The sequence below is a fragment of the Chionomys nivalis genome, chromosome 22, assembly GCF_950005125.1.
Source record: "Chionomys nivalis chromosome 22, mChiNiv1.1, whole genome shotgun sequence".
Taxonomy (NCBI): Eukaryota; Metazoa; Chordata; class Mammalia; order Rodentia; family Cricetidae; genus Chionomys; species Chionomys nivalis.
In genome coordinates, this window is record NC_080107.1 from 34,075,203 (window position 1) to 34,094,332 (window position 19,130).

General features: G+C 38.4%; 1 protein-coding gene across 1 annotated transcript in view; it reads right to left on the reverse strand.

The window, feature by feature from the left end:
• Arhgap15 (Rho GTPase activating protein 15) overlaps window positions 1-19,130 on the reverse strand; it is a 598,323-nt gene that overhangs the window by 480,954 nt on the left and 98,239 nt on the right. Inside the window, exon 5 of the mRNA XM_057755169.1 lies at window positions 17,679-17,766. Coding sequence (XP_057611152.1) covers window positions 17,679-17,766 — 88 coding nt within the window. The remainder of the gene's footprint in view (window positions 1-17,678; window positions 17,767-19,130) is intronic.

Below are 19,130 nucleotides of genomic sequence, written 5' to 3' on the forward strand. Positions count from 1 at the left end.
CCCTACCTGAGCTATATGGCCCCTCATCTCAGAATTCCTTCCTAGAACTCCAGTTCTTCCTTCTACATGGAAGAATTGAGTGTAGGTACATCCCTTCTTAGTTCTTAGCTCCTTCTACTTCCAGCGTGGATGAATTTCCATTTCCACAAGGATTGGAATCACACTTTCTGAGGAACCATTAAGGGTCAACATGAGACAAGCATGTAGATATTCTTACTGATTTCTTACTGATGAATTTAAACCGGGGAGGGGGGGGAGCAGGACACTCAGGAGAAATAGAAGAGAAAGCTATTCGTCCATCCCCCATGTCCCCTGACCCTAGAATTTCTTCTTGTGTTCTTCAAGGAGACTCTCTGCCCAGAGCACCTGCCCAGTGAGCTTCCTGCCTTCTTAGACTAAGCAGTGGTAGTCAGCATGGCAATGAGTCCACTGTAATACTTCCTATATTTTCTGTCTCCTTTTTTATTCACTCATCTATATCTTGGTTGTATACTTCCAAATAAAGCACACTGCTTACCATTTATTATTAAAAACAAAACAAACAAATAAACAAAAAACCACCCACACAGAGAGCTGCAATAACTGACATTGTTGTTCTTGTGGCAAAGATAGATAGTTCTCTACTAACATAGATTCTGTTTATTTGAGTGTCTAGAGTTACTCCATTTTAATTCATTGCCCAGTGGATAAAATGTAGCCAGTTATTCCTTCTTACCAATGGAATGGGAAAAGTGATGGAAGACCTTTCAAGGCATTCAAGAGCCTATCTTGTCCAGGCTGTTATGATCTACCTTCATCTGCTGCTATTCTTAACAATTAGGCTTCATTGTTTCCTAGCAGTGGACAGGGACATGTGTACCTAGAGGAGACACCGAATGCAATTAAAAGCTACTCTGTTAAGGGTGTGTCAGGCACATTGTATCAGTTTTGCCCCGACACTGCCATGAGGTAAGATGTACCTATTAACATTATGTTGTAGTTAAGATAACCAAAGCTATACAACAAATAAAATGTGAACCTAATATTTGTAACCTAGGTAGTCTAACTTGTACATTTACCCTTTAGGATATATAACTTCTCTGCAACTTCTGGTGCAAAAGCGACTTTTTAAAAATCTAAATACATTTATTGCTCAGTGCTTTTTAAAAAAATGTACTGTAGGGGAAAATTTTCATTTTATTCTAGAGAAACACAGACTCTGAAACATGTGTTATGCTGACCAAAGTGATAAAACACAAAGTCAAGCTTCATAATTAAAATAGTTTTCTGGGAGAGCCCAAGGTGAGGTTTATTGAAGGATAGCAAACTATTATCCATTTAAAAGGCTTCTTATCAATTTAATTGATTTTGTAGCTAATAAAAATTATGTAAGATATGGAATTTATTGTGGTTAATGGCAAAATCTTAAGAAAATGAAAATAGAGAACACAGCTTCATTTGCAGGAATATTGATCATTGGATTTTTTTTCTTCTAAAACTTAAGTTAATAATGCAATAGAAAATACTCTTTTCTTTTTTCTTTCTTTTGTCCTATTTTTACCTGTCATCTCCAGATTTTCAACTGTCACCTTTTTCTAGTTATAAATCTATGATGGGTCCACATGATGGTGTTCTCTGCAGTTGTCAGAGTGAAGCCCAGCAGGGACAACTGTCCTGACTGCAAGAACAGTATTATGAAACTAAAATATAAAGCAGAGACTTAAGATGCCTTTGCCAGGTTTAGATTGTTAGATCTACTATTGCCTTTTCATTCTTTGGGATCTTATTGAGCAGGAGTCTATGAGGTGACTCAATACTCTCTCTATAAAAATATAATTACTCTGTATTCATTTTGCACAGATAATAATTCATGAATAGCGTTTTAATTGAAATTATTTTCATCTTTCTGCTCACTCCCATATTTTATATCCATAAGTTCATCTTGTTGTTGAGTTCATATTACAATGAAAAAGTCTTAGATCTGGTACTTACTTAATTAATGCTTAACACATATTTCACATTGAAAGTAAACAATATTAAAAAAAACAAACAATTTAAGTGAGGCCTTTTACACTTCTCTTCTGTTGTTGTCATTGCTTTCAAGAATACAGTTGAATGGGTTGTTTTAAAAAGTTAATAGTTTATTAAATTTTCTCAATGCTTCGGTAATTGGACATAAACTTTTTAAAGAAGTGTATCTCACAGAAGTGGAGAGTAGAATGGTGGTTACCAGGTGTCTTAAAGGAGCTGGTCAAGTTTTAATTATATAAGAAGTTCCAACTGAGGCACTAATCCCCACTCGTGAACAGATTTAAACTTAGATCTCTAGATCATCATGGTAAAAACACATCCTACAAATTCCTCAGTTTCAGACTATCTCTGGCATAATTAATAATAATTATTATTTAATAATAATATTCTTACTGGTTTAGAACAGGGAATGTTACCGTAAAGTCTGAATCCACCTTTAGGTGTAGAGATAATATTATCTCTTCCTTTAAGAGTTAATTCAGTTGAACATATTCATCATGTAAGCCGGGGAGCACTCCCATGGAATCAACTCAACCATAAACTATGTTAAAGAGGTAGGAGGAATACTTATCCCCAGAATAGTGTGCTTATCTTTCCCTAGATTCTTCTTTAAGATGCTAACAGCATCTAAATATGCTTTCTGGGGTACTTACTCTGGGTTTCTTTAGCTTTCTCTGATGCTCCCCCATCACTGTCCATTACAGGGCTGCCCTCCATCCCTAATAAATGGTATGGCTTTCTATCTTTCTCTCTTCCTCTTACCTCTTTCAGTTTTCAAGCAGCTTCAAAAATTTACAACTTGTCTGCCCTGTGGATTTTCTATGAAAGGATAATAAAATTATCTTCAGGCTTTCTTTTGAATCTGTTCTTAAATTCTATTACCACTGAGACTAAGAATCTCAAGAGGGAAACCCAGTTTTCCCAGTAACATGTGACAACTCTGCCAGTACGCACTAAAATTTCCCTTGACACATGCACAAGGAGGCATTAGTACAGACATGAGTACAAGATGGGAGTTCTCCTTTCCCATGCTGGTTCTGGAAATCTTCCCTGCAAATGTATTAAATATTGTAGGGTTACAATGTTAGTTTTACTTTAAGAAAAACATGGTTTTGCATTGCTGGGGTTCAAACTTAGGGCCTGGTACATATTAGATAAGTACTTTATTGCTAATGTAAACCACCAGCCCTAATTTTAAATGTTCTTAGCTAGGGCCACATTATTCCATTCAGTTTCTTTTGAAACTGCAGAAAGTTGCATTTTAAGAAAGTAAATGATTCCCTACACTAGATTCTAGCCATCTTCAGCCCAGACAATACTAATCATAGCCCTCTACCCTGTTGATGCTCAGTCCAGAAGTACAGCAAACATTCTTAGAGATTACCTGACATTCTTTCACTCACCACTTCCTGGTCACTCCCAGAAACAACCTTTATCTAGCCCCAAAAGAAAGTTTTCAGAAACTCCTTTCCTTCCTCCTCCAGACACAGTTATCCTAATTTTTGAGCAGAATGTGAGCTTTCATCTTTCTGGAAGGAGAGATATCTCTTCTGCAGCTATATTTTTATTGAGCTCTACATTTTTCTCTGCTCCCCTCCCTGTCTCTCCCCTTCCCTTCAAACCTCTCCCATGGTCCCCATGCTCCCTACTCAGGAGATCTTGTCTTTTGCTACTTCCCATGTAGATTAGATCCATGTATGTCTCTCTTAGGATTATAATTGTTGTCTAAGTTCTCTGGGATTGTTATTTGTAAGCTGATTTTCTTGTTTTATATTTAAAAACTACTTCCAGGTTCTGGCAATTACAAACAATGCTGCTATGAACATAGTTGAGCATATACTTTTGTTGTATGTTTGGGCATCTCTTGGGTATATTCCCAATAGTGGTATTGCTGGGTCAAGAGGTAGGTTGAACCCGACTTTCCTGAGAAACCGCCACACTGCTTTCCAAAGTGGTTGCACAAGTTTGCATTCCCACCAGCAATGGATGAGAGTGCCCCTTTCTCCACAACCTCTCCAGCAGAGGCTATCATTGGTGTTTTTGATTTTAGCCATTCTGACCGGTGTAAGATGGTATCTTAATGTTGTCTTGATTTGCATTTCCCTGATTGCTAAGGAAGTTGAGCATGATCTTAAGTGACTTTTGGCCATTTGAACTTCTTCTGTTGAAAAGTCTCTGTTCAGCTCAGTGCCCCATTTTATAATTGGATTGATTAACCTTTTACGGTCTAATTTCTTGCGAGGGGTGCACCCACACACTGAGGCAATGGGGATGTTCTATCGGGAACTCACCAAGGCCAGCTGGCCGGGGACTGAAAAAGCATGGGACAAAACCGGTCTCGCTGAACATAATGGACAATGAGGACTACTGAGAACTGAAGAACAATGGCAATGGGTTCTTGATCCTATTGCACGTAATGACTTTGTGGGAGCCCAGGTAGTTTGGATGCTCACCTTAATAGACCTGGATGGAGGTGGGTGGTCCTTGGACCTCCCACAGGGCAGAGAAACCTGCTTGCTCTTTGGGCTGAGGAGGAAGGAAGACTTGATTGGGGGAGGGGGGGGGAATGGGAGGTGGTGGCGGGGAAGAGGCAGAAATCTTTAATAATTAAATTAATTAATTAATAAAAAATCAGCAAGAAAAAAAAATAAAATCAATGCTGTATTAAAAAAAAAAACTACTTATGAGTGAGTACATATAATTGCCTTTTTTATACCTGTAACAATGGCCAAGATCAAAAACACTGATGACCACTTATGCTGGAGAGGTTGTGGAGTAAAGGGAACACTTCTGCATTGCTGGTGGAAGTACAAGCTGGTACAGCCTTTTTGGATATCAGTATGGTGATTTCTCAGAAAATTAGGAAACAACCTTCCTAAAAACCCAGCGATACCACTTTTGGGTATATATCCAAAGGATGCTAAGTAATACCACAAGGTCATGTGCTCAACTATGTTCATAGCAGCATTGTTTGTCATATCCAGAACCTGGAAACAACCTAAATGCCCCTTGACTGAAGAACGGATACGGAGAGTGTGGTACATTTACACAGTGAAGTACTACACAGCAGAGAAAAATAGTGCCATCTTGATATTTGCAGGCAAATAGATGGAGCTAGAAAACATCATATTATGCAGCTATTTTTAGTTGCTGTCTCTTTGCTTTGTTTTTATTGGATTGAACCTGCTCTTCTGTTAAAAAACAAAAATAAAAGCTCAAAGGAGAAACTTAAGTGCTTTGGGCTTGTTGTGCAACATGGGAACTGTACTTAATAATCTCCTGTGTATATGAATATTTCAGAGAACAAATTTTTAATGTTCTTATTATGAATAAAGTATGGGAGATAATATGTTCATTATTGTGATATAATCAAAGATCACCCTCTACAAACATAAATACATAAAGGTTAAATTTGAGAGCTAGGAGGTCAGTGGTAGAGTACTTGCATACTGTGTGTGTTGTAAAACAGTACAAGAGAGACCTTGGCAGGCCATAGGACCATGCAGCTGGTGAGAGCCCAGTATGGGTGAGGGGCAGACATACCATGCAAGCAGAGCTTATGTGGGAGATTTATTGAGATAAAAGAAGTGGAAGATGGAAGAGAGAAAGATAAATAGAGGAAGAAGAAAAGGAAGAAGAGGCAAGGACCATCTTGTCTCTTTAGAAAAACAGCAGGAAAAGAGGGAAGAAATGGGCAGAATTTGTCTCTTAAAGGGACTCTTTGTGCCTACATACAGATGTAGTGACATAGTAGCCATAGGACCCTGGGACAGCCAAGGTACTGCCTGGGTTCATCCTGCCAGGTGACAGGGGCCAGCATAATGCATGAATCCTAATAGTGTGAGAACCTGAAATTAACTCCCAGCAAACCAATAAACAAGCAAAGAACCCAAAGCACAATTTTACAATTGTTGCTTCTAATTGAAATATCAGAATAAAATGAAATTTAAACTCTTAAAGTTACATAGCCAAAACTGACAGACCTTCAATATTGAAGTCTTATATTGACTTTAGACATTATAGTGTAGAAATATTACTGAAAATACATATAAAGGTGTAGAGTTTGTGCTTAAAATGACACTAACTTTTCTGAGTAGTATATGAGGATTAAAACAAATGATCTAATCTACCTAATTGACAAGGGAGATCCACCTTCTCTGATCTGTGTGGATATGGAACAACAGAAACTATTCAGTACAGAAAACCTCAAAATGTTCTGCTTAGAGGTACTAGGCTTCCTAGGTAGGCAACTGGTGCTGGCTGATGTGCCAATGAGCTCATAGTCTTCTAGCAAGTCATTCATAGTTTTTAAATGGGTTGCCCTGCCATTTCTTTTTGAACTGACATGTCTGTAACACTCACCGAAGTCCCAAATGTCAAAGACAGGTGAGTTTATTAAAATATTCTTGTCAGTGAGAGATGACCTATGGTTTACTAAAGACATAAAGACAACAAAACAGTCTGTGGTCACTCTTCTCTCTCAGTAAGAGAAACATCTTTTATTCTCATCTGCTTGTACAGTTTTAGAATGTGTCTATAAGCTCATATAAGCTGCATAGCTCTTTAAAAGTAAAAATACAGAAAAAGTGCTCTTTCATCAAACATGTCCCGACTGCCACTGAGGCTGTCTTAATCTGAGAACATCTAACACTTGATACGAAATTCTCCACTTGGCCAACAGGTGATGTGAGGCCCTTGCAGCTCAGATCTTCCCTAAGCCAGTGCCACACTGAGTTTCCAGCCAGGGCAGTGACTTCTAATTTCAGAAACTGGCTGAAGCTTCTATGACACAATCCTAACCTGGAACTGCTCCCAAGTGTTTCTAGAAGCAGCTCACAACCTGGATTGTAGGACATTTACTCTGCCTGAGAGGCTTGATCAAAATGACTAAATCAGCCTAAACCATGTATGGAGCAAGAGGGAAGAAAGAGATCAGTAGTTTTGTGAAACAATTCATTTATGGAATTACATTGCCATAGTTTACCAATGCTTATGTCCTTATAGCAACATAAAATATTTTCCCTACAATGCCTACATCAAAATCCCATTTGTCTTTCAAAAATAAGCTCAATGTCACTTCCTCTGAATATATTTAGAATCCTCACTAGCTGGGAGCAATGACTTTTGCTTCAGACTACCATAAAACTAGTCCAAATCATTGTCATGTACTTTAGGGCAACTATCAATGTCCACCTTTACAGTGTAAATCAATTTATGGGCATATTTTCTTTCAATTTGCTTTGAGATTCAAGGGAAAAATTTCAATTTCCTTCTATCTTTCTTTCTTTTAAAAATAATATTTTAATTACTTGTTTGAGATCATCATACAATATACTTTAATTATATTCATCAGCTTCCCTATCTCTTCCCAGATGTACCTCACTTCCCTAACCCATTCAACTTCATGTTTTCTTTCTCTCTCTCTTTCTCTCTCCCCTCATCAAATCCAATTTGTTCTGCTGAAATACTCTTGGATGTAGGGCCTTCTTTGGATCATGGACCTACCAGAGCTCACAGCAATAGAAACCTAACTAAGACACTGGTTTAGCTCAGTCATGTGATATATCTATTTTCAGCAATTGGAGGAATCTTCACAGGAATTTCCATAGAGAATGCACTGGTTTACATATCCAATAATCATGAATAAATGTTCTTCATCCTCATATCTATGCCAGCATTTGTTCTTTTGTTGTTGTTTGTTTGTATGTATTTGATCTTAGCCATTCTGATTAGGCTAAGTACTTTAACTCTCTCTCAACGTAGTTTTAATTTGTATTTCTCTTATGGCTAAAGGTTGTAAACATGCTAAAAGTGTTTCTCAGCCATTAATGTTTTATCTTTTGAAAACTCTCTTTTGAATTCCTTGCCCCAGTTTAATTGGATTTTTTTGATGTTATCATTTTTTTCTTTTGAATTCTTTGTTTATTCTGGATATTAATCCTGTGTCAGATATGTGTCTCTTCAATTAATGAGGTACCATCTGTCAATTGTTAGTCTTAATGCCTATGTTACCTAGATATTTTCCTTTCTTGTGCTATAAATTCAAGTGTATCATTAGTTCTTCCATTGTCTGATCTAGAGTGTCAGGCTTTATGCTGAGGTCCTTGATACATCTGGGACTTTGCATAGGGTGAGAATTAAGGATCTAGTTTCATTCCTCTACACCCAGCTATTGAATTTTATCAGCATCACTTGTTGAAAATGCTATTTTTTTCTTCCAGTGTGTACTTTCTTGCCTTTTTGAAAAGAGGGTAGAGGATGTAGGAGTATGGAGTTAGATGTGGGTCCTCAGTTATATTCCACTGTTCAATGTTTCTGTTTTTATGTCAAGTATTATGCTACTTTTCTTACGATACTGCTACAGTATAAAGTGGTATAAAATCAGGGTGCTTGTACCTCCATTAGTGCTTTTACTGTTTAGGATTGTCTTGGTTATTCTGGAGGTGTTTTATATTTGTTTTGCTTTTTGTTCTCTGACTCTTTTCATGCGAAATTTTAGATTTTTTTCAATTCATGTAGAGAAAAGCATTTGGGTTTTTATGGATTTTGTAATTCTGCAATTGATTATGGAAGGATGATCATTTTTACAATATTACTCATACAAATTCAAGAGCCTGAAAGTTTCTTCCATCTCCTGATGTCTTCCTTATACAAATCTTTCACTCCCTTGGTTAGATTTATTTCAAGATAAGTATCTCTTATGCCATTGTTGGTGGGATTGTTTCTCTGATTTCTTTCTTGGTATGCTTATCTTATGTATATAGGAAGATTACTGATTTTTGTGTATTAACTTTCATAGTCCTATTTGCTAAATGTGTTCATCAACCTTTGAATTTTTTGGAGTTTAGGTTCTTTTATGCATAGAATTGTATTATTTTTCTTCTTGTGGTGCATGCTAATAAGATATGCTGAAGAAACAGAGGTGTGAAGATCTTAAGTTTATTGCTTCTTTTCTTCCCTCCTCCCTTTCTTCTTTCAACTTTCCTATCTCCCCTTCCTTCTTTTTAGTAATTAGGGTAGAATTCAGGACCTTGAGCATAGAAATCAAGTTATGCACCACTGAACTATATTCATAGCAAGACAAAAATAAAAACAAACCAACCCACAAAAACTTAACAGATTGAGTCATGCTTATTTGACCAAGCTTTGCACACCAGGCATGGATTCATTTTGTGATGCTCTTGCCTCTGGTCTTTGGGGAGATTAGACTGCTTCAGTTTTGAATTTTTCAGAACATTTAACACAATGGTATAAAACTGAGCTTGCAGAATGTTACTTGCAGAATGACCAAATTGGGAGGAGGCATGTAGAATGAGCCTTACTTGCAAGGCCACATCTCTGGGCAACAATTACATGTACCAAAAGGTCTTAGTCAGTATACTATTGCTCGGAAAAGACAAGGCAACTCTTATAAAGGGAAATATTTAATTGGGGTTTGCTTTCAGTTTCAGAGGCTTAGTCCTTTGCAGTCATGCCAGGAAACATGGTGCTAGGCAGGCCAACATGGTGCTTGGGAAGTTGAAAGTTCTCCATCCAGATCCAAAGGCAGCAGGAAGAGAAGGCATGAGAAACTCATTGGGCCATGTTTAGGTTTCTGAAACCCCAAAGCCCATCCAAGTGACATACTTCCTCCAACAAGGCCACACCTTCTAATCCCTCTCAAGCAGTGACATTTCTTAAAGACCAAACATTCAATATATGAGTTTATGGGGGCAATTGCTACTCAAAATACCACACAAGCCTGTGGTCTAGAGCCCAGCTTCTTAAACTACCAAGTAACTGACTATGGGGTGTGGTAGTTTGAATGTAATTGTCCCCCATAAGCTCACAGCAAGTGGCACTCTTAGGAGGTGTGGCATTGTTGGAGTAGGTACAGTCTTGTTGAAGGAAGTGTGTTACTCGAAGTGTGGGGGCAGACTTTGAGGTTTCCTAGACTTAAGCTTCACTCAGTGTCAAAGTCCTGCTTGTTGCCTTCTGATCAAGATGTAGCCAACACCATGTCTGCCTGTGTGCTACCATGCTCCCCACTGTGATGATAATGGATTGAACCTCTGAAATTGTAAGCCGCCGCCTCAATTAAATGTTTTCCCTTATAAGAATTGCAATGGTCATACTGCTTCTTCACAGCAATAGAAACCCTAAGGAATGGGAATCATGAAAATTTGGCTACTTTTTCTTCTGGTGTGGAATGAGATGTGCAAATTTATTTCAAAATAAAATTGCAGAGAACATATTTCTGGCAACACTTGCCTGTGCTATGTCACAGGGCTTCACTTCAACCTTGCTTCTGAATTTGAGGCGTGCATGAACACTCTGTGCTACACATTTGCCCGTACCCTCAGGACTAGAAAGAGTTGCTGGAGACCTCTCATCTCACACTGAGACTAGGTGTGATAGGCGGTAGTGTCTTCACTGTATATACTAAGGGCTTTGTCCTCATAGAAGTACAATGGAGTACTTAGTTCCTCAGAATGTCAGGGTGAAATTAATATACCTTTGGGGTGTCTTGTTTGCACAGTGTTTGATTTTTTTAAAGTTCAACACTTGATTTGCTTATTCAAATTCCATTAAAAAAATACCAAAGGAATTTTGGCCATAAGAGTGGAGGAAAATTTCCATCTATTTCTAAAATGTCTCTAAATAGTACTCCTGCTATTTTGAACTATTTATACAAACTGGTATTCTCAGAATTAATGATTATAAAATCAAAACATCAATCAACTCTGACAAAAGTGCTCTAGGTTCTATAGTACCAAATGCTCAGTCAAGATTTAGTTCTTTATTTTGAAAAAAAATAAGCACATACATCTTTTATGCAAATTTGTCTCCATTTTAATAAACAGTAAAATTATATGCATACCAAAGAATTGTGATAAAATAAATTTCTCTGATTTATTATCAGTAAATGTTTGATTTGTATGCCTATTTTATATTCCGGTGTACCTGGGAAGCCCTGGTCTGATGCTGGCTTTCTCACAGTTATATCACAGTCATAGTTTATGATAATAAGCTTATTTATGGCTCTATCAGCTCTACCATATCCCAACACCGTGAGAGCAAGGGTCATATATTATTCATTTGGATTTCTCTTTGATTAAAATGATCATGTGATGCCTGGTAGGACTTATTGATTATTCATAGAATAAATAAGTGAGTGGGGTCTCTACATTTAAAAAAGTAGTTCTTCCATTTGTCAGTAGTTGGTCTTATTTCTGGAGCAACCAGGAGTCTTTTTCTGAAAACCTTACCTGAGGAGGGGCTCATTTGACTCCACTTCTTCTCTAAGAGATCTAGGCATTTAATGGTTGCTAAGAGAGGGAATCAAACTCCTTAGTGGTGTAGCCACTGGTACAGTGCCCTTGTTCAGGTAAATAACCCCCATCCATACTCATGCAGGCGACCTCAATTAAGCGCAGTTGGTCCCATAAGAGAAAAGACACAGAAGTATAAGGAAGAGTTTGGGGGGTTATTCTAATCTATAGTGGAGTCAACGGGAGAGAGAGCATGATGGTATGATTATGATCAAAGTATGTTATAGGTACGAGAAACTGTGAGAGGATAAATAACTGGTTAAAATCCTCTTTACATGACCATCCATCTACGGGTTTCGATGCATCAAGCAAGTATGTCTGTAGTGTCCCGTGGATGCAGTCAGGTGTCTCCCTACACATCAAACAGAAACTCTAAAGTCACAAAACCCAGCAAGCACTTAGGGTGTTAACTTGGAAATAAGAGATGAGTGTCAACTGAAATGGTCCAGACACAAAAATACACAACTGCATTAGGAAAAGACAATTTGTTGGAGTCAAGGCTTTGGAGGAAAAGTCAACTGGCAGCACAAGATGTGACAATGACAGCTTGTGCACTCACTTGGAAGTAAAGAGTCTGATCCTGTGTTGAGGGTAATCCATGATCCCAGGAGACTCAGTTTCTCTCTTGATTGGGTCCCACTATATGCTCAGCTCCTTACAGAAACACCACATGTGTCCTACTCAATAAAAACCATTTAGATTATTCTGTGATGCAGGTGTTTGGATTATTTACCAGTAATCCATTTTAGAGTCTTGCCCTGGGAGCATATTCATAAGCTCACAACCTCTCCTTAAGGCTTATCTTATCCTGGATTCCAACTAGACCATGAAAATCATTTATATTTTAGTGCTTGTATTCCATCCATTCTTAGTCATTGTTCACGGTTTTCATCTCCCTGAGTTTTCTGCCTGCAAATCCCCATGTACAGAAGTGACAACCGTCTCTCAAGGCCCAATTCAAATCCTTCAGAGATGTGAGCACTCCCTCCTTTAAATCCTTAAGAAAAAATAAAAAGAAAGAAACAAAAACAAACATCTATTCTGTTTCCTATTTCATATCATTGTTATTGGCACAGATCTGGTAGGGCAAAGTCGTCTCTGTCTTGGTTATATATCCATGCCTTCTATGCAGCCTTAACGAGCAAGCTGTTCATTGTGGGATTTCAATACATATTCCAATAAAATCTTTTCCCACCCAGGCTGATATAAATAGCACAAACCTGATTAACTGAATGCATACTCACATTAAAGGCAACTAGATTATAATGAGTAGAGATGTTATTTGGATCAACTCTCCCACTGAAAACAGTAAAAATGTTGGATAAAAAATATCCTTTAAAAATTATTTCAGAACTGAAAGCCGGAAATGGCAGAGGGGAATGTCATGCTGAAGTTTTATTTGTGTATGTGAGGTGGGAAACAGACAGTGATCCCGAATATCAAAGCAACATAACTACATGCTCCTCTGAGGTCATTGGTTTATACTTTACATTTGAGGTTTGTTCCACACCACGGTGTAATAGGACAAGGTCCTGCCAAGCTTTCATGGAAGGATAGACAAGAATCAGTGCTGAAAGTCTCCTTTTCTCTGGTTCCAAGAGAGCACAGAAGGGAAGTGTTGAGTAGGCTAAAATGTTAAAGAATCAGAGGAGAGTCTTTTCCCTAAGAAGTTACAGTGTTTCTGTAGCTTTCCCATTTCCAAGACACAACCTGAGACTTTAATGCCACAGTCCGAGACAAGGCGTCATGGCCTCACACCCCTTTTGAAACTACAAAGCACTCCCATAAGTAGAACACATGTATCCCAATCACAGGGCACACCCCTCCCACCACCACAATCACATTGCCATCTTGATGGTTAGTACACAGCCAAAGATGAGCAATGACAACCAGGAACCCAAGAAGCACGAATCAGAGGCAGCAGAAACACATGGAATGGAGTGAGGCCCTGGACCACTGATGCTAAGCTCTCAAGATGGGTCATGAAACTACCATTCCTCCTGTTTTTCCCAAAATTAAAATGTAGTCTGGAAAATACCTGCAGGAAACAAGTAGCTATGCCAGCTGACAGAATAAATTTAAAGAAACAAACTCCTAGAAGTGAAAAAAAATCATACTATTTGAAATTAGAGGAAAAATGTTTATCACATGAGAAGACTTAAATAAAGAACTGAAAGACACACACAGAAAAAGTGCTCCCAACTGAGCTCAAAAAGACAAAAATACGGAAAGAAAAAAAAAGAAGACTGTTAAGACATTTGGAGAATACAGTAAGATGCTTTAACATGCTTTGGCTAAGACTTAGAATAAAAATAAGGGAATATAAAGTGGGCTACATCTGAAAACACAGAAAACTTCTAGCCGGTATTCAGGACCATAGTAAGTGCAGCAACCAGCAGTGACCATGTTCTGGTCTGAGGTGAGCTGGGTAAGCAGGAACAGGATGCAGGAAGACAGCGGATCTGTTCCTTTCTCTGTAGAGACTGACTTTTGTTCTTTTCTTTCTCTCCTAGATGTTTGGAGGCTTGCAGTGGCCTTCTGTTATGAAATGCCGACAATAGGCGATCAGTTACTGTTTGATCTTCTGATTCAAAACACTGAAATAGATAAAAGTCCTCTGTTTCCTTTAAAGAGAGGACCATGGACCCAAAGCCACGTGATCCTGTGCATGTTTTCTGGACAAAAGTGGGACTAGGACATTGCTCTGGAATCAACATGTTCATATATTGAATCCTAAACCCTTACCATACTGTTAAAAGCTTGCGTTGGGAGTGGGATCTGCTAAGAAGCTTTAATGTTCTGCCTGCTATGTGTGGGATTACAGTGAGATGGGAACCACGCAGGAAGGGTATTCTCACCGAACCCTAGACCTACCAAAGTCTCTATCTTGGACTTTGCAGACTCCAAAATCATGAGAACTTAGCATTTGTTGTTTGAGATGTGCCCCAGTGGTATGCTGTTATAACAGCCCTAAGTGGGGGGAGGAGACAGTAACTGAAAACGCTTCAGTGAGAAGAGAGTTGCCAAACGTGGGCTGTGCAGATCAGTCCCAACATTACATGAGATGCTGAATCAAGCAGCAGTAGTGAGGACCCAAGGAAGAAGAGGGAATCCAGAAATGCTCAGGACATTCAGGAAGGAATATCTGAGTTCCAGATGAATGGCTGCTTCATTTCAAGAGATATCTTTTGCTGCCTTTGGATAAAGATTTTTTTCTCTTCATGAAAGCCTTGCATAGCAGTATTTCTTACATTTGTGACATTTTTTCCAGACAAGCATGTTGGTATAACAAAAATTCAAGGGCATAGGCAGATTGCTCTCTGTAAGTTCAAGACAGCCTGGTCTACATAACAAGATGGTCTAGGCAAGCCAGGGTTCCATAGTGAGAATCTCTCTCTCTCCATATATATACACATATATACAGAATAGAGAATATATATATATATATATATTACACACACATACATATATGTATTCTCTATTCTATAAATATGTGAAACAAATCATATAAAATTAAAATGGTTTAATAATGTCTTTCCTATACTGCTGCCTAAATTATGTATGGTATAAAATGTTTATATAGTTAATTTATTTAAAATACTTATTTTTTTTTAATTTATGTGTATGAGTGTTTTGAGTGCATGTTTTGTGTGCCTGGTTTCAGTGAAGACCAGGGGCATCAAAGTTCCTGGAATCAGAAATACAGAGGGTTGTGAATTGCATTAAGGGTACTGGTAACTGAACCTGGGACTTGTGAGAGAGCAGAAAATACTCTGAACCACATAGCCATCTTTTCACCTTCAAATATGTACATACATTATTGCCAAATGTGAGAGCAGATGATCAGGAATTGTTTGGAGGTGTTGTAACTCTGCGGTTCTACTTAGCTACTTTCATTCCGTTTTTTTTTGTTTGTTTGTTTGTTTGTTTGTTTTTTTCTGATAAAACTACCCTCCCCTTCTTGTGTGGACTCCCAGCTGAAAGAAGTTGAGTAACTCCGTAAGCTACTAAGTGGCAAAGAGAACTGGTTTGGTCCTCCGGGTCTGCCTTTAGCCCGCTCTGAGCTACCCCGAACTTTGTCTCATCTCTGGATTACCACTGTAAGGTGGCTCAGAAAGCTTAGAGCACAGTTAACTCTTTAGGCCACAGTCTGCTCTTAGGGCAGCTTCACCAGGCCCAGTAGAGGAAAGGCTTTTCCTCAGAACGAAAGTGAACACCAGGGCTCAGTTAAGGGGTGTAAGAGAAATTCAGAAACTTGAGCATAACCCTCTTCCAGAATAAAACCACAGCATCTTTAATCAAGGCCTGGCAATCATTGTATCATTTCTCCGAGACTGGAGCTGGTAAATGCAGCCATCCCACCAGGCCTTTTATACTTGTTTAGAAATGCATCCAAGAAGTTGACTAGCAAGACAATTCATGCGGCACAAACACAGATCTGTAATTCTCTCTTTCCTTTACCGCAGAACAGTTACCCATACCCAGAATGTGCTTTGAAGACAATGCATGCCTGGGAGAAACTAAGAGCACTGGAAACGGGGCCAGAAGTATTAAATAAAGACTGCCAAAAACAAAACAAAACAAAGCAAAGTCAATGAATTTCTTCTCCAAGTCAAATGCATTGTCACTTTATCACAACTCTGAAGGTTGCATTGGTGGCGTCCAATTAGTGAACTAACCTGCAACGTTTGCTTGCAATGGAAAAGTGGATTTTCTTTCACCTTTATATAATTAAACAGCGGAGAGAATTATATCTCCCCCATATGAGGAGATTAAAAATAATGAAATAAATGCTTTAATATGGAATGAATCCGTCCCATTATCTCCATCTGACTCAGCTCCAGTGGGGTTCTTCTCCCTCAGCAGGACAAGAATCATCTTAGCATCAAGCCCAGGCAGGCTGGCACCTTCCCACTTCCTACCTTCCCCATAGAACTCATTCAAAGAGAAAACAACGTCTCTGCCAGGGAGTGGGTGTTGTTTTGTGCCCAGCCTTAGGTGGTATTTTATGTTCCTTCAAATACTATCTCAACCTCACTGTAGCCAAAAGGAGAAGCAAAACAAAGCCCTAAAACAAATTTCTGAAGGAATTTAAAATGCAACGGACATAGATAATTTTAATTTATTCATCATTAGTTTGTAGATTGGACCTTACTGAGACTCCAAAAATCAGTCAGCCCCTTGCAGACAAAGGTGATTGAAATGATGGGGAACAAGCCACATGTGATCCTTTGTTCTCACTAAATTTTTCTTCTTTAAAAGACATCTCTTAGCTAGAGTTCCTATTTTCTATTTAAAGAGGATTATATGGCGAACATGACTAGCGGCTGTAAGACAAAGAACCTGTCGTTATTTTATTACCTGCCAAATATAAATTAGTTCCTTGTGGTTCCCTCCTGCCAGGCCACCACTTTCCTTATCACCTATCAAACCAATAGGATAAGGCAGGTTCGTTCCTTGTGAAGAGTCTTTCATAATCAGCACCTAGCAAACAGTCTGCCCGCCCTTTCTTGCTCTTGATGGTTGCTGCTGTGTTCGGGCAGCAAGATTTTGAGTTTAAGGTTTTACCAATAAGGAACTCCAAATTGCTCCTGCTGGTACACATCTCTGTGGGGCCTTCCTTCAGGTGCCGTGGAGCAATTCCGCAAATCTCACTTTGCAATAACCGCAAGAAACAGCAATTGCATTAGGGTGATTAGGCGCAGTCATAAGCGCATTCACAAAGGTTAGCTGGATTCAATGGATGCCGTAGTTAGACTAAGATAAAAAAAATCACTTCGTTAACTTAGAGGGTTTTCTCCTTGGCAACACCCTTTATTAAGGTGCCATTTATAAAGAGTTTACTATTATTTATTAATGTGGGAGGCACTTTATAGAACGCAAGATAACAACTTAAATCCATGTATTAAAGATGCACATACATGGTTTAATACGATTTACGTCTTATAATATTCTTTAAAGCAGACTCCCATAGTCTCATCCGTTAAACATTTATTACTAATGCATTTTATAACATGCTGTATAATACATTATTTGGGAAAGTAGCAGCATTTAGTGATTATTTCATAAATAAGAATAAAGCACTTATAAATGACGCCTTAATTTAAAGTGTTACCTTCCCATTACCAGATAGCTGCTCACCATCCATCTCGTTTGTGCATCTTCTCCAAACGCAGCCCTCAAAAAACCAGACCCAACATTCTGTTTTCCCTTCGTCTGATTAAGAGGTTATTGCATCATTTCCTCCATCTGCTTTTGGGTGTAGGTAGCTTAGAGACTTTGGTGTGAGAGCTGATGAAACCACACTTTCCGTTCCACACTGTTTCTGAAAAGATGGAAACAAAAGTAGAGACCTACCATGTTGGGGAGAGCTTGTTGCTTGGCGTCTTTGTAAAATTCAATCTTTGGACCAGAAAGAACAATCCAGGATGTAGACCAGTTTTTCCTTTAGGGGGGAAATAAATAAATAAATATGTCATGAGTAGAAACGATCATTTATGAACTATGCCAGGAGTTTGTTGTGGTTGCAGACTATTTTTAATGGGTTTTCCTAAAAGTCTTTTATTTATGTAAATCAGTTAAGTGGAAGAAAACTCAGATAATAATAAACATAGTGATCTCTTGAATTTTAAAGTTTTTGACACATAAATAAAAGTTTCTGAGTTTGTAAATCCTCTTAGATGTAAATCCTCTAACTGATCAATGACCTTGTTTATTTCTACCCTTGTGCCTCCTCGCAGGACCGAAGCATGAAGGTTAAAGTGTTGGAGGCTGCTCCATCTCTGCTCCTTTTTGTTGATGTAGCACGACTGAGAATCTCAGAGCCTGACCAGCTCATGTGCTGTCCGTTAAATCAAAATGCTTCGACACTGCCAGCAATCAGAGAATTACACGTGGGAACAGAGGTGTGCGTTCTCCTCTTTCCCGTGAAAATGCCAAGCATTGAAAGAACCAGCGTTAACCACATTCTCTCACTGTCTCTTCTCGAGTGCCATTTAGCAATATATTTTTCATTAATTTACAAGAAATTTAGACGAAGTTATTGACTAGGCATTTTTATTCCCATGAATTTAACATTGCCCTAAAGAAAGAGGACCAGGTGTCCAGGTTCTGACCATTGAGATGAATTGCACATTCCATGTTAATTCTGCTCCTAAAGTATAAAAAACAAGCAAACAAACAAAAACAGAGATTACTTTAAAAAATTGCTCATAATAGAAGAGTACATTGGAAGAATGACCCCTGTGTTTAAGAATACTGATGTGGGAAGATTTCAATGTAGCCCATAATATATACTTTGCTCTATGCTGTGCAATTTACCTAGAACCGTTTGCACCCAGCTCAGCCCCTTCCGATTATTAATTCCATCCATCAGAAGTCCAAATATTGCTTCCCTCAAAGTACATTCATGACATGTAACATGATGAATTAAAAAAAATACTTCAAAATTTTTCACTTTCATTGCCTTCATTAAAATACAAGCCCCCAGGCAACAGAAATCATTTCAACATTATTGGGTATTTTCAGAGCCTAGCACAGAGTCCTGGAGAGTCTAGGAGCTAAATGGACATTTATCTAATCAATGAGCACTTTGGCCTGGGAAAAAAGTCTCGATGTAGCCGTAGTTAAAAAGATGGCGAGATTACAGATTTTTCCTTCCTTTGTATTTCTTAGTTTTACCTGTTTCTTTAACTAAACACATTAGTGCTTCTGCATTTGGAGTTATGTGTATTAGTGTTGGGAAGGTTTTCTTTCTTAGGTGGCAAAACTACCAATAAGAGTGATATTCACAGGTTTCTACCATTAAAT